At 54.4% G+C, this 15,198-nt stretch overlaps 2 protein-coding genes across 3 annotated transcripts; one reads left to right on the top strand and one right to left on the bottom strand.

The window, feature by feature from the left end:
- The first annotated feature begins 132 nt into the window (after window positions 1-132).
- Window positions 133-7,541, top strand: endoul (endonuclease, poly(U) specific like). Its single transcript, NM_001127013.1, is given in 7 exon segments — window positions 133-171; window positions 4,636-4,738; window positions 4,895-5,006; window positions 5,947-6,068; window positions 6,149-6,261; window positions 6,456-6,609; window positions 6,781-7,541. Coding segments are annotated over 7 exon segments (882 nt in total). The 5' UTR covers window positions 133-157; the 3' UTR covers window positions 7,045-7,541.
- A 769-nt stretch (window positions 7,542-8,310) lies between these two features.
- fgfr1op2 (FGFR1 oncogene partner 2) lies at window positions 8,311-15,158 on the bottom strand. Of its 2 annotated transcripts, none has more exons than XM_031897842.1 (6): window positions 15,018-15,158; window positions 11,528-11,667; window positions 11,185-11,302; window positions 10,375-10,517; window positions 9,900-10,013; window positions 8,311-9,037 (listed from the first exon to the last, which is right to left on the bottom strand). In XM_031897842.1, the coding sequence occupies exons 2-6, from the start codon at window positions 11,660-11,662 to the stop codon at window positions 8,900-8,902; spliced, it is 648 nt and encodes a 215-aa protein (XP_031753702.1). In that variant the 5' UTR covers window positions 11,663-11,667; window positions 15,018-15,158; the 3' UTR covers window positions 8,311-8,899. The 2 variants fall into 2 exon arrangements, with proteins under 2 accessions (XP_031753702.1, NP_001006846.1); NM_001006845.1 differs by having other exon boundaries at window positions 8,311-9,040; window positions 15,018-15,121.
- Between the last annotated feature and the right edge of the window lie 40 nt (window positions 15,159-15,198).

Below are 15,198 nucleotides of genomic sequence, written 5' to 3'. Positions count from 1 at the left end.
TTTACAGTAGCCCAAGCGAAGAGGCAGGGGTGGGGCAGGGCTCCTCCCTTGTCGCGGGTTCCTATTGGCTGCTCCGGGGTGACGTGGGATACTTAGCGGTCTAGCGCTATTAGAGCGAGTGAGTGGGGAGCCGGCCGGAGAGTGACGGGCAGGAACCATGGAGAGTAACAGGTGGGACTGTCACCGGCTGTGTGTTCGGGGCTCTAACTGGGGCAGGGGCTGTACGTGATGTGGGGCCCCTACCTGGGGATGCAGGGCCGGTGAGTGAGGGGCCCCTACCTGGGGATGCAGGGCCGGTGAGTGAGGGGCCCCTACCTGGGGATGCAGGGCCGGTGAGTGAGGGGCCCCTACCTGGGGATGCAGGGCCGGTGAGTGTGGGGCCCCTACCTGGGGATGCAGGGCCGGTGAGTGAGGGGCCCCTACCTGGGGATGCAGGGCCGGTGAGTGAGGGGACCCTACCTGGGGATGCAGGGCCGGTGAGTGAGGGGCCCCTACCTGGGGATGCAGGGCCGGTGAGTGAGGGGACCCTACCTGGGGATGCAGGGCCGGTGAGTGAGGGGCCCCTACCTGGGGATGCAGGGCCGGTGAGTGAGGGGACCCTACCTGGGGATGCAGGGCCGGTGAGTGAGGGGACCCTACCTGGGGATGCAGGGCCGGTGAGTGAGGGGCCCCTACCTGGGGATGCAGGGCCGGTGAGTGAGGGGCCCCTACCTGGGGATGCAGGGCCGGTGAGTGAGGGGCCCCTACCTGGGGATGCAGGGCCGGTGAATGAGGGGCCCCTACCTGGGGATGCAGGGCCGGTGAGTGTGGGGCCCCTACCTGGGGATGCAGGGCCGGTGAGTGAGGGGCCCCTACCTGGGGATGCAGGGCCGGTGAGTGAGGGGCCCCTACCTGGGGATGCAGGGCCGGTGAGTGAGGGGCCCCTACCTGGGGATGCAGGGCCGGTGAGTGAGGGGCCCTACCTGGGGATGCAGGGCCGGTGAGTGAGGGGACCCTACCTGGGGATGCAGGGCCGGTGAGTGAGGGGCCCCTACCTGGGGATGCAGGGCCGGTGAGTGAGGGGACCCTACCTGGGGATGCAGGGCCGGTGAGTGAGGGGACCCTACCTGGGGATGCAGGGCCGGTGAGTGAGGGGCCCCTACCTGGGGATGCAGGGCCGGTGAGTGAGGGGCCCCTACCTGGGGATGCAGGGCCGGTGAGTGAGGGGCCCCTACCTGGGGATGCAGGGCCGGTGAGTGAGGGGCCCCTACCTGGGGATGCAGGGCCGGTGAGTGTGGGGCCCCTACCTGGGGATGCAGGGCCGGTGAGTGTGGGGCCCCTACCTGGGGATGCAGGGCCGGTGAGTGAGGGGCCCCTACCTGGGGATGCAGGGCCGGTGAGTGAGGGGCCCCTACCTGGGGATGCAGGGCCGGTGAGTGAGGGGACCCTACCTGGGGATGCAGGGCCGGTGAGTGAGGGGCCCCTACCTGGGGATGCAGGGCCGGTGAGTGAGGGGCCCCTACCTGGGGATGCAGGGCCGGTGAGTGAGGGGACCCTACCTGGGGATGCAGGGCCGGTGAGTGAGGGGCCCTACCTGGGGATGCAGGGCCGGTGAATGAGGGGCCCCTACCTGGGGATGCAGGGCCGGTGAGTGAGGGGACCCTACCTGGGGATGCAGGGCCGGTGAGTGAGGGGCCCCTACCTGGGGGGGTGGCAGGGGCCGGTGAGTGAGGGGCCCCTACCTGGGGATGCAGGGCCGGTGAGTGAGGGGCCCCTACCTGGGGATGCAGGGCCGGTGAGTGAGGGGCCCCTACCTGGGGATGCAGGGCCGGTGAGTGAGGGGCCCCTACCTGGGGATGCAGGGCCGGTGAGTGTGGGGCCCCTACCTGGGGATGCAGGGCCGGTGAGTGAGGGGCCCCTACCTGGGGATGCAGGGCCGGTGAGTGTGGGGCCCCTACCTGGGGATGCAGGGCCGGTGAGTGAGGGGCCCCTACCTGGGGATGCAGGGCCGGTGAGTGAGGGGCCCCTACCTGGGGATGCAGGGCCGGTGAGTGAGGGGCCCCTACCTGGGGATGCAGGGCCGGTGAGTGAGGGGCCCCTACCTGGGGATGCAGGGCCGGTGAGTGAGGGGCCCCTACCTGGGGATGCAGGGCCGGTGAGTGAGGGGCCCCTACCTGGGGATGCAGGGCCGGTGAGTGAGGGGCCCCTACCTGGGGATGCAGGGCTGGTGAATGAGGGGCCCCTACCTGGGGATGCAGGGCTGGTGAATGAGGGGCCTCTCCTGAGGGGCCAATGTGGGGGCCCAGCGGATTCCGGATTCTGGAGAGGAATATTGGGGGCAAGTGTTACTCAAAGTACCACCATTAGGGGGCCCTAGAGCCTTCTTGGTGTTTCTGGCTTTGCAGCCCCCCAGTATCCGGTGCCCCCCAGTGACTGCAGATCAGGCCTGTATGTGATTCGGAGCTGTAGCTGGCCAATTGCGCTCCCAAGGGGGCCCATTCTACCCCCTGTATATCCAATGGGAAGCAGGTAGGTGGCACCTTGTATGGGGGTTTTATTGTAAGATGAGAAGCCCCCCCCCCCATCTCCCAGTGAGTGGTACATTCCACACTCCCTATCCCATATCCGTGGTTCTGCCCCGGGGCTCTATTCTTAACGCTTTAAACCGGTTTCCCAACTATTTAACGGGCACGGGCGCGGGCACGGGCGCGGGCGCGGGCGCGGGCGGGGGGGGGGGGTAATTGTTTGGGACCAGGATCCAATATCTGATATCGTGCCCAGACCTTCCCTTTAGTGAGGGGGCAATTATCTAAATCTGTGGGTTGGACCATACTAAGTTACACAAGATTTCCCCATAAAACATATGTTGGTTTAGCAAAGATTGGCCCCGGGGTCCTCGCAGGCAGACATGTTTGTATTGAGCCATTGTGGGAGCTGCCATACTACTTATCATGTAAGATGAAACAGCACCCTCTACTGGTGAAATGATATGAATTTTTACTTGGCAGATCTGGGGGATTACTGGGGTCAGGGTCGGACCCCCTACAAGCCGGTTTGTATTGGGTCAGAACATTCTGGCTCAGACAGATCCTGGGTTTATGGTAGATCCGGCCTCATTAGAAGGAATTTGCATTGAGCAGAGCAGTATGTGTGCAGTTCATCCGGCTCCTTCTCTCTTCCCCCCCCAAACCCCCCCCCCCCCCCCGCCCGCCTGCTTAATGCACTGCTGGCACCGACTGCTGCTCTTTGTGGCTTTGACTTCTTACAGATTGTTATCAGTTCCTCTCATGTGATTTGTCTCTCATTTATGCACTGCTGCCCCACCTAGGGACCTGGTACTGTATAACTGAACATTAAATGGATATTGGGGAGTTGTATCAGGAGTCAGAACCAGCAGTGCAGGGAAGGGAAAGGGACAGACACAGTGACAGTTACACATAACTATAAACCCAGTGAGAATGAGGGATGAATGGGTATTGGGGAGTTGTATCAGGAGTCAGAACCAGCAGTGCAGGGAAGGGAAAGGGACAGACACAGTGACAGTTACACATAACTATAAACCCAGTGAGAATGAGGAATGAATGGATATTGGGGAGTTGTATCAGGAGTCAGAACCAGCAGTGCAGGGAAGGGAAAGGGACAGACACAGTGACAGTTACACATAACTATAAACCCAGTGAGAATGAGGGATGAATGGGTATTGGGGAGTTGTATCAGGAGTCAGAACCAGCAGTGCAGGGAAGGGACAGACACAGTGACAGTTACACATAACTATAAACCCAGTGAGAATGAGGAATGAATGGGTATTGGGGAGTTGTATCAGGAGTCAGAACCAGCAGTGCAGGGAAGGGAAAGGGACAGACACAGTGACAGTTACACATAACTATAAACCCAGTGAGAATGAGGAATGAATGGATATTGGGGAGTTGTATCAGGAGTCAGAACCAGCAGTGCAGGAAAGGGACAGACACAGTGACAGTTACACATAACTATAAACCCAGTGAGAATGAGGGATGAATGGATATTGGGGAGTTGTATCAGGAGTCAGAACCAGCAGTGCAGGGAAGGGAAAGGGACAGACACAGTGACAGTTACACATAACTATAAACCCAGTGAGAATGAGGGATGAATGGGTATTGGGGAGTTGTATCAGGAGTCAGAACCAGCAGTGCAGGGAAGGGAAAGGGACAGACACAGTGACAGTTACACATAACTATAAACCCAGTGAGAATGAGGGATGAATGGATATTGGGGAGTTGTATCAGGAGTCAGAACCAGCAGTGCAGGGAAGGGACAGACACAGTGACAGTTACACATAACTATAAACCCAGTGAGAATGAGGGATGAATGGGTATTGGGGAGTTGTAACAGGAGTCAGAACCAGCAGTGCAGGGAAGGGAAAGGGACAGACACAGTGACAGTTACACATAACTATAAACCCAGTGAGAATGAGGGATGAATGGATATTGGGGAGTTGTATCAGGAGTCAGAACCAGCAGTGCAGAGAATGAGGAATGAATGGATATTGCAGTTGCTTTGAATTAAATTTTCTTTCCTTGGGCAAAACACTGGGTTTAAGTTCCCCTTTAATTTCTCCTGTTGCTAATGAAATTGCCTGAGGGGCAATAACGCAGAATTGGATTATTTTTATCTAAGGACACGGGGGTTGAACCATGAACTTTCCAAGCTGTTCAATGAGCTGTGGGACGCAGATGAGAACCGTATGAAGGCCGGGAAGGATTATCGGATCTCCTTGCAGGTAAGCAGCCGGTTCTGCCCCTCGGGCACTCGCCCACTCTGTATCACTGGTCCCCATAGGCCAACACTGCATTAGCCCACCCTGGCACCTACGTACCCCAAGTACTAATTCCCTCTTGTTGCCCCTGTGGGTAATATCTGCATTTATCCCTTCCAGGGCAAAGCTGGGTATGTGCCCGCCGGCTCCAACCAGGCCAGAGACAGCGCCTCGTACCCGCTCTTCCAGTTCGTCGATGAGGAGAAGCTCAGGAGCAGGAAGACATTTGCCAGTAATTCCCTTAGTTGTACTTTCCCTTCTCCTTCCCTCCTGCCCCCTGGGCTCCTACTGCTTTGCTTGTGTGCTGGGCCATAATGGGGCCCAAACCTCCCAGTGTGGGATGTGTGTCATATAGGGTATCTCCCCTGGTGCCACCCACTGCCTGCCTGTCTCCCCCTGGTGCCACCCGCTGCCTGCCTGCCTCCCCCGGTGCCACCCGCTGCCTGCCTGCCTCCCCCGGTGCCACCCGCTGCCTGCCTGTCTCCCCCCGGTGCCACCCGCTGCCTGCCTGTCTCCCCCCGGTGCCACCCGCTGCCTGCCTGTCTCCCCCCGGTGCCACCCGCTGCCTGCCTGTCTCCCCCGGTGCCACCCGCTGCCTGCCTGCCTCCCCCTGGCGCGACCCGCTGCCTGCCTGTCTCCCCCGGTGCCACCCGCTGCCTGCCTGTCTCCCCCGGTGCCACCCGCTGCCTGCCTGCCTCCCCCGGTGCGACCCACTGCCTGCCTGCCTCCCCCGGTGCGACCCACTGCCTGCCTGCCTGTCTCCCCCGGTGCGACCCACTGCCTGCCTGCCTGTCTCCCCCGGTGCGACCCGCTGCCTGCCTGTCTCCCCCGGTGCCACCCGCTGCCTGCCTGCCTCCCCCGGTGCGACCCACTGCCTGCCTGCCTCCCCCGGTGCGACCCACTGCCTGCCTGCATGTCTCCCCCGGTGCGACCCACTGCCTGCCTGCCTGTCTCCCCCGGTGCGACCCGCTGCCTGCCTGCCTGTCTCCCCCGGTGCGACCCGCTGCCTGCCTGTCTCCCCCGGTGCCACCCGCTGCCTGCCTGCCTCCCCCGGTGCGACCCACTGCCTGCCTGCCTCCCCCGGTGCCACCCGCTGCCTGCATGTCTCCCCCGGTGCCACCCGCTGCCTGCCTGTCCCCCCTGGTGTAACCTGCTGTGTCTCCCCCGCGTAGCCTTCATCTCTCTGCTGGATAACTACGAGATGGACACGGGGGTGGCCGAGGTTGTGACTCCAGAGGAAATAGCCGAAAACAACACCTTCCTGGATGCTATTCTGGAAACCAAAGTGATGAAGGTGAGTGGTCCCCGGCAGAGCCATATTGGCCCATTAGCCCCTTCGGCAAAGCCCTAACGGCCCCTCTCTCTGCCCCACAGATCGCACATGACTACTTGGTGAGGAAGAACCAGGCCAAACCCAGCCGTAACGACTTCAAGGCCCAACTCTACACCATTTGGTTCCAGCTGTACTCCCGGGCGCCGGGGCAGGGGTAGGTACCAGGGTGCCTTGCTGGTGTTGCCCCTATGCAAGAAATAGCCAGGGGTATCACACAGCAGTAGGTAGGCTAGCAGGGCAACAAGGAGGCACTTTCTACCACTGGTGGCCATTAAAATGGCAGTTAAGAGTTGTAGTTCCACCATTCCAAGGTACAGTTGTAGTTCAACCATTCGCCTTGCCTTCCAGACCCGATTCCTGCGGCTTTGAGCACGTGTTTGTGGGGGAATCCAAGCGAGGGAAGGAGATAATGGGGCTCCACAACTGGGTCCAGTTCTACCTCCAGGAGAAGAGGAAAACCATCGACTACAAAGGCTACGTGGGGCGGCAGAACAAGAGCCGGGTAAGTCGCCCACCGCTAGGGGGAGGGACACGTTACACGCGCTAACACTCCATATCCTGAGCCGTGTTTCCTGGGGGTGAATTTCTTCCTAGATCACTTTTGACTTTTTTTCGGCAGCAGTGTCTTGCTTTACGGCAGTGCATTAATACCGCTCTCTCTGTCGCTCCGCAGCCGGACCATGACGACCAAGTTCTGAACCTGCAGTTCAGCTGGAAGGAGATGGTGAAGCCCATAGGGAGCAGCTTCATCGGGGTCAGCCCGGAGTTCGAGTTTGCCCTTTACACCGTCGTCTTCCTCACGTCCCAGGAGAAAATGACCCGAGAGGTCGTCCGCGTGGAGGAATACGAAATGCAGATCGTGGTGAATCGCCACGGGCGTTACATAGGCACCGCCTACCCCGTCCTCCTTAGCACCAATAACCCGGATCTGTACTGAGGGGCGTATATTTATTAACACTGGAGATGTTCCCCATAGCAACCAATCAGATTTCAATGGTTGAAAAAACTAAAGCAGAGATGTGATTGGTTGCTATGGACAACACCATCGGTGATGTTTGTCTCCAATGTTAATAAATACACCCCTAAACCTATGTTTACAGCGCTGGAACCGACCCGGTCAGCAATGAGTTAATGGGCATTTTCTGCCCCCCCCCCTCCAGGCTGGAAATCTCTAACTACCCCCAAAGGGACAGTATGCCAGTGCCTTGCTCTGAGAGTGCAGGTAGCACAGCAGGGCCTCTCTAATGTGAAAGTTCTGTATTGTATATTTACTGGATTTTGATTGGTTGGCTGGGAGGGGGCGTTACTATTCTCTCCCAGCCTATATGGGACTTGTTTAGGAGCTTGGAACGACACTGTGCCTTTCTACTTGCACTCATTTTGTTTTAATTGCTTTGTGCTTTGCCTTTAACCATTAAAAGCCAATTAGACTTCTGTGTTGGATGAGAATTACTCCCTTGTGTCTTATTGGTGCTGTGTATTCAGCAGGAACAGCCCCCTAAGTTTGCCCATAGCCTGTACAGAGAGATACCATAAAACTATGGCACATAGGGATTCCCCTGTACTAAGCACAATTCAGCAGGAACAGCCCCCTAAGTTTGCCCATAGCCTGTACAGAGAGATACCATAAAACTATGGCACATAGGGATTCCCCTGTACTAAGCACAATTCAGCAGGAACAGCCCCCCTAAGTTTGCCCATAGCCTGTACAGAGAGATACCATAAAACTATGGCACATAGGGATTCCCCTGTACTGAGCACAATTCAGCAGGAACAGCCCCCTAAGTTTGCTCATAGCCTGTACAGAGAGATACCATAAAACTATGGCACATAGGGATTCCCCTGTACTAAGCACAATTCAGCAGGAACAGCCCCCTAAGTTTGCTCATAGCCTGTACAGAGAGATACCATAAAACTATGGCACATAGGGATTCCCCTGTACTAAGCACAATTCAGCAGGAACAGCCCCCTAAGTTTGCCCATAGCCTGTACAGAGAGATACCATAAAACTATGGCACATAGGGATTCCCCTGTACTAAGCACAATTCAGCAGGAACAGCCCCCTAAGTTTGCTCATAGCCTGTACAGAGAGATACCATAAAACTATGGCACATAGGGATTCCCCTGTACTAAGCACAATTCAGCAGGAACAGGCTCTGTAATGGGCTGCAGAATAAAAAGATAATAATTTGAGTACAAACCGTAGAAGAAACCATGAACATTTTATTGTTGGTTTAGGCAAAGGTAAGTATGCACCAGGGACAGCTCTACTGTCACAGACTCAGTATCCTGACTGTGTTCACTTGGGGGTGTTGCAAAAACAGTTTTTTTTTTGCTGGGTGGCCCTTATTGGTTAGGGTGCCCCTGCTCATTCATCATTGGCCAATTCCCAGGAATGATATTGCCAGCCAATGGGATTGTATTGTTTGCATACGGAGAGCAATACAAGCAAATGCAGCCATTTTACCCCCTAGCACAGTAATATAAGGATCGCTGGAATGTTTGTGGATACAATATATCCATATATTCTATAAAACAGCACTTCATGGACTTCGGGTTTTCATAAAATATTTCCTTTTGCTCCAGAACGAGTTAAAATATAAGCTCTCTCACCTTCTGGAGTCGCCGGAGGACCAATAGGAAACGGCGCTGATCCGGCGCACACACAGACATAAAATGTAGCCGCTATTTACATTCCGGGTGCTGCTGCTCAAACACCCAGTGATCCAATGGCACCGGCTGGTTCCGCCCGTACAACAGGTAGAAACTGGGGGGCCCGGGGGGGGGGGCGCTCAGCTTTTCCTTAAGCTCAGGTCGGTGTTGGGGACCGACGACGCAGAGTGGGAGGAGCTTTCCGCCGCGTCTTCTTTGTGCAGATTAAGGAAAGATGCTCGGGTGATCTGTAGGGTTTTCCTCAGCCACTTGTTTTCCTGCTGCGGGTAAAGAAAAGCTCATTTCAGCCAATCAGCATCAACCGTCTTACATATCCCTCACCTTTTACTTCCTTAAAGGGGATGTTCCCCTTTGAGTTTAGCCTGATCTAGAGAGTGATATTCTGAGATCATTTGCAATTGGTCTTCATTTTTTATTATATGTAGTTTTTTAATTATTTCAGTTTTTGTTTAGAAGCTCTGCAGTTTGGAGTTTTGGCAGCTAGCTGGTTGCTAGGGTCCTAATTACCTTAGGGACCAGGAAGCAGTTAGAATGAGAGGATAATATATGAATAGGGGAGGGGCTGAATAGAAAGATAAGGAATAAAAAGTAACAATAACAATAAAACTGGAGCCTCACAGAGCAATAGGTTTTGGCTGCCGGGGTCAGTTATCCTGTTGCTAGGGTCCAAATTACCTTGGCAACCAGGGATGAGAAACTGGTATATGAATAGGGGAGGGGCTGAATAGAAAGATAAGGAATAAAAAGTAACAATAACAATAAAACTGGAGCCTCACAGAGCAATAGGGTTTGGCTGCCGGGGTCAGTGACCCCCATTTGAAAGCTGCAAAGAGAAGAGGAAGGCAAATAATGTACAAACTATAAGAAATAAATAATGAAGACCAATTGAAAAGTTGCTTGGAATTGGCCATTCTATAACGTACTAAAAGCTACCGCCCCTTTAACCCTTGCTTATGCAAGTTAGGATTAGGATTCAGTGCAGTATTCGGCCAAATCTTTTGCAAAGGATTCGGTGTTAGTGGTGCATTAAGCCCAACCCCCTGGCTCTGTAACCAATGGCGTTGTCTCTTTGCCGAGCCTTCTACTGACTGAGCAGTCTCACAGCCGGCAGGTACCTACCTCCAGTTTAACGATGCGGTCGTGCTCTTGGTTACCCTGCTGCTCGTCGATTTCAATGGCCCGTTTCATTACCGCAGTCATTTCGGTGATTTTCTCTATGTGGGCCTGAAGCTCCTACACGGGGGGGACAATCAGGGGGACGGTCGTTAATTTTCCCATTTGATAATTCTGCACTTTAAATTGGGGGTTGGCCCCCCCTGAATTACAAAGCTTTGGTAGTTACCTGCACTTACGGCATCAGAAACCTTGGGGCCCCGCACAAGTTCATTTAAATGCCCCCCACCATGAACACAAGCGTGTAGTACCAATATTTTAGCCACGCCCCTTGTTTTGGCCACGCCCCTTGTGCACACAATATAAATAGTTCATATACATAGTTGCACTGATTAATGTGCTAATAAGTCAGTTTATTGGGGGTCAGTGGGGTTTGCCCTAAGTTTAACCCTTTCCCACCTACCTCAGGGAGAGAATGTACCTTGGAATGTTGCTCTTTCAGCTTCATAATAATGCCGGGGTCGTCCTTTTTGCTGGCCATCAGCAGGCGGAACATCTGCTCCCGGTACTTACTCATGATGAGTTCCAGGGCCGACTGGTGCTCCTTTAGGGAGGTGCGTAACTCTGTGAGACACAGGGATCAGCTTTGTTACATCTCTGCACTAGCCCCCTCACCTTTAAGTATGTTATAGAATGACCTACTCTAAGCAACTTTTCAATTGGTCTTCATTATTTATTTCTTATAGTTTTTGAATGATTTGCCTTCTTCTTCTGACTCTTTGCAGCTTTCAAAAGGGGGTCACTGACCCCGGGAGCCAAACCCTATTGCTCTGTGAGGCTCCAGATTTATTGTTATTGTTACTTTTTATTCCTTATCTTTCTATTCAGCCCCTCCCCTATTCATATACCTGTCTCCCATCCAAACTACTCCCTGGTTGCTAAGGTAACTCGGACCCTAGCAACCAAATAGCTGCTGAAATTCCAAACTGCAGAGCTCCTAAACTGAAAAGGAAATAACTATAAAACTACAAATAATAAAAAATTAAGACCAATTGCAAACTCTCTACATCATACTAAAAGTTAACTTAAAAGGTGAATCTTCTCCCTATATGCCACATATCATGCTAATTCAATATATAATGCACTATATAAATACATCGAGCCCATAGGCGCCATTGGACAGGAAAATCAAACCTGCCCTATCAGGATCTGCCCAATTTTAGGCCAGACATTGGCCAGGCAGGCCTGGCAGGGGAGCCCATACATGGGCAGATAAGCTGGCGAATCCAACCTTTGTTTTCCTGCTGAAGTTGGCGAATTTGCCGGTTCTCTTGCTGGATGCCAAGGACCAGAGTAGAACGTGGGCGGTGCCGCGCGATCTCATTCAGCTCCTGGACCTCCTCTTGGTACTGTAAATGCAGCAACAGGTCGTGTCACACTCACACTCATACTCAATTGCAGGCTGACATTTCAGCACCTTCCTCTGTCCTGAGCCTCCAGCTTTAAGCGGGGACAACTCCCCAACAGCCACGGGGATGCAGGGAGTTGTAGTCTACACAAGCTGGAGGGCTGCAGATTTAAAAGCAAGGGGCCCGCTGGGCACCAGTAGATAAAGGCTGTGGGTTGGGCATTACCTGTTTCATGGCTTCCACTCGTTTATTCAGCGTAGTCGTCTGCTCAATAAGCACTTCTGCCGCCCCATCGTGTTCCCGCAGTCGCTCCACTAAGGCTTTAGCGTCGGCCAGAACCTTCTCTATGGTACAGCTCATGGTTCCTGGGAAGAACAGGAGTGTGTGAGTGAGGGTGCCAGTCAGTCAGTGAGTGTAGGAGTGAGGGCGCCAGTCAGTCAGTGAGTGTAGGAGTGAGGGTGCCAGTCAGTCAGTGAGTGTAGGAGTGAGGGTACCAGTCAGTCAGTGAGTGTAGGAGTGAGGGTGCCAGTCAGTCAGTGAGTGTAGGAGTGAGGGTGCCAGTCAGTCAGTGAGTGTATGTAGGAGTGAGGGTGCCAGTCAGTGAGTGAGTGTATGTAGGAGTGAGGGTGCCAGTCAGTGAGTGAGTGTATGTAGGAGTGAGGGTGCCAGTCAGTGAGTGTATGTAGGAGTGAGGGTGCCGGTCAGTCAGTGAGTGTAGGAGTGAGGGTGCCAGTCAGTCAGTGAGTGTAGGAGTGAGGGTGCCAGTCAGTCAGTGAGTGTAGGAGTGAGGGTGCCAGTCAGTCAGTGAGTGTAGGAGTGAGGGTGCCAGTCAGTCAGTGAGTGTAGGAGTGAGGGTGCCAGTCAGTGAGTGAGTGTAGGAGTGAGGGTGCCAGTCAGTGAGTGAGTGTATGTAGGAGTGAGGGTGCCAGTCAGTCAGTGAGTGTAGGAGTGAGGGTGCCAGTCAGTCAGTGAGTGTTTGTAAGAGTGAGGGTGCCAGTCAGTCAGTGAGTGTATGTAAGAGTGAGGGTGCCAGTCAGTGAGTGAGTGTATGTAAGAGTGAGGGTGCCAGTCAGTCAGTGAGTGTATGTAGGAGTGAGGGTGCCAGTCAGTCAGTGAGTGTATGTAGGAGTGAGGGTGCCAGTCAGTGAGTGAGCGTATGTAAGAGGGAGGGTGCCAGTCAGTGAGTGAGTGTATGTAGGAGTGAGGGTGCCAGTCAGTGAGTGAGTGTATGTAAGAGGGAGGGTGCCAGTCAGTCAGTGAGTGTATGTAAGAGGGAGGGTGCCAGTCAGTCAGTGAGTGTATGTAAGAGTGAGGGTGCCAGTCAGTCAGTGAGTGTATGTAGGAGTGAGGGTGCCAGTCAGTCAGTGAGTGTATGTAAGAGTGAGGGTGCCAGTCAGTGAGTGAGTGTATGTAAGAGGGAGGGTGCCAGTCAGTGAGTGAGTGTATGTAAGAGTGAGGGTGCCAGTGAGTGAGTGAGGGTGCCAGTCAGTCAGTGAGTGTATGTAGGAGTGAGGGTGCCAGTCAGTGAGTGAGTGTATGTAAGAGGGAGGGTGCCAGTCAGTCAGTGAGTGTATGTAGGAGTGAGGGTGCCAGTCAGTCAGTGAGTGTATGTAAGAGGGAGGGTGCCAGTCAGTCAGTGAGTGTATGTAGGAGTGAGGGTGCCAGTCAGTGAGTGAGTGTATGTAAGAGTGAGGGTGCCAGTCAGTCAGTGAGTGTATGTAAGAGGGAGGGTGCCAGTCAGTGAGTGAGTGTATGTAAGAGTGAGGGTGCCAGTGAGTGAGTGAGGGTGCCAGTCAGTCAGTGAGTGTATGTAGGAGTGAGGGTGCCAGTCAGTCAGTGAGTGTATGTAGGAGTGAGGGTGCCAGTCAGTCAGTGAGTGTATGTAGGAGTGAGGGTGCCAGTCAGTCAGTGAGTGAGTGTATGTAGGAGTGAGGGTGCCAGTCAGTCAGTGAGTGTATGTAAGAGGGAGGGTGCCAGTCAGTCAGTGAGTGTATGTAGGAGTGAGGGTGCCAGTCAGTGAGTGAGTGTATGTAAGAGTGAGGGTGCCAGTCAGTGAGTGAGTGTATGTAAGAGGGAGGGTGCCAGTCAGTGAGTGAGTGTATGTAAGAGTGAGGGTGCCCAGTGAGTGAGTGAGGGTGCCAGTCAGTCAGTGAGTGTATGTAGGAGTGAGGGTGCCAGTCAGTCAGTGAGTGTATGTAGGAGTGAGGGTGCCAGTCAGTCAGTGAGTGTATGTAGGAGTGAGGGTGCCAGTCAGTGAGTGAGTGTATGTAGGAGTGAGGGTGCCAGTCAGTCAGTGAGTGTATGTAGGAGTGAGGGTGCCAGTCAGTCAGTGAGTGTATGTAGGAGTGAGGGTGCCAGTCAGTGAGTGAGTGTATGTAGGAGTGAGGGTGCCAGTCAGTGAGTGAGTGTATGTAGGAGTGAGGGTGCCAGTCAGTGAGTGAGTGTATGTAGGAGTGAGGGTGCCAGTCAGTGAGTGAGTGTATGTAGGAGTGAGGGTACCAGTCAGTGAGTGAGTGTATGTAGGAGTGAGGGTGCCAGTCAGTGAGTGAGTGTATGTAGGAGTGAGGGTGCCAGTCAGTCAGTGAGTGTATGTAGGAGTGAGGGTGCCAGTCAGTCAGTGAGTGTATGTAGGAGTGAGGGTGCCAGTCAGTCAGTGAGTGTATGTAGGAGTGAGGGTGCCAGTCAGTCAGTGAGTGTATGTAGGAGTGAGGGTGCCAGTCAGTGAGTGAGTGTATGTAGGAGTGAGGGTGCCAGTCAGTCAGTGAGTGTATGTAGGAGTGAGGGTGCCAGTCAGTGAGTGAGTGTATGTAGGAGTGAGGGTGCCAGTCAGTCAGTGAGTGTATGTAAGAGGGAGGGTGCCAGTCAGTGAGTGAGTGTATGTAAGAGGGAGGGTGCCAGTCAGTGAGTGAGGGTGCCAGTCAGTCAGTGAGTGTATGTAGGAGTGAGGGTGCCAGTCAGTCAGTGAGTGTATGTAAGAGGGAGGGTGCCAGTCAGTCAGTGAGTGTATGTAGGAGTGAGGGTGCCAGTCAGTCAGTGAGTGTATGTAAGAGGGAGGGTGCCAGTCAGTGAGTGAGTGTATGTAGGAGTGAGGGTGCCAGTCAGTGAGTGAGTGTATGTAAGAGGGAGGGTGCCAGTCAGTGAGTGAGTGTATGTAAGAGGGAGGGTGCCAGTCAGTGAGTGAGTGTATGTAGGAGTGAGGGTGCCAGTCAGTCAGTGAGTGTATGTAGGAGTGAGGGTGCCAGTCAGTGAGTGAGTGTATGTAGGAGTGAGGGTGCCAGTCAGTGAGTGAGTGTATGTAAGAGGGAGGGTGCCAGTCAGTGAGTGAGTGTATGTAGGAGTGAGGGTGCCAGTCAGTGAGTGAGTGTATGTAAGAGGGAGGGTGCCAGTCAGTGAGTGAGTGTATGTAGGAGTGAGGGTGCCAGTCAGTGAGTGAGTGTATGTAAGAGGGAGGGTGCCAGTCAGTCAGTGAGTGAGTGTAGGAGTGAGGGTGCCAGTCAGTCAGTGAGTGTATGTAAGAGGGAGGGTGCCAGTCAGTGAGTGAGTGTATGTAAGAGTGAGGGTGCCAGTCAGTGAGTGAGTGTATGTAGGAGTGAGGGTGCCAGTCAGTCAGTGAGTGTATGTAGGAGTGAGGGTGCCGGTGAGTGAGTGAGTGAGTGAGGGTGCCAGTGAGTGAGGGTGCCAGTGAGTGAGGGTGCCAGCCATTGCCCGTACTTACCCTGTCACCCCACAAGCGGCAGATTCGGTCCCAGAGCTCCCAGCCCTTCCGTTTCCGCCCTGGTCCCGTCAGTGAAGCCAAACTCAGCTGAAACCGCAGGTGACGCTACGCGCATGCCTTCTGAGAACCTGTCAAGGACGTCACTTCCGGTGCAAAGGGCCGCCCTGAATATAATTCCGAC

Source organism: Xenopus tropicalis, chromosome 3 (assembly GCF_000004195.4).
Source record: "Xenopus tropicalis strain Nigerian chromosome 3, UCB_Xtro_10.0, whole genome shotgun sequence".
NCBI lineage: Eukaryota > Metazoa > Chordata > Amphibia > Anura > Pipidae > Xenopus > Xenopus tropicalis.
Note: the sequence above shows the minus strand (reverse complement) of the source record. Positions and strands in the feature narration are given on the sequence as shown.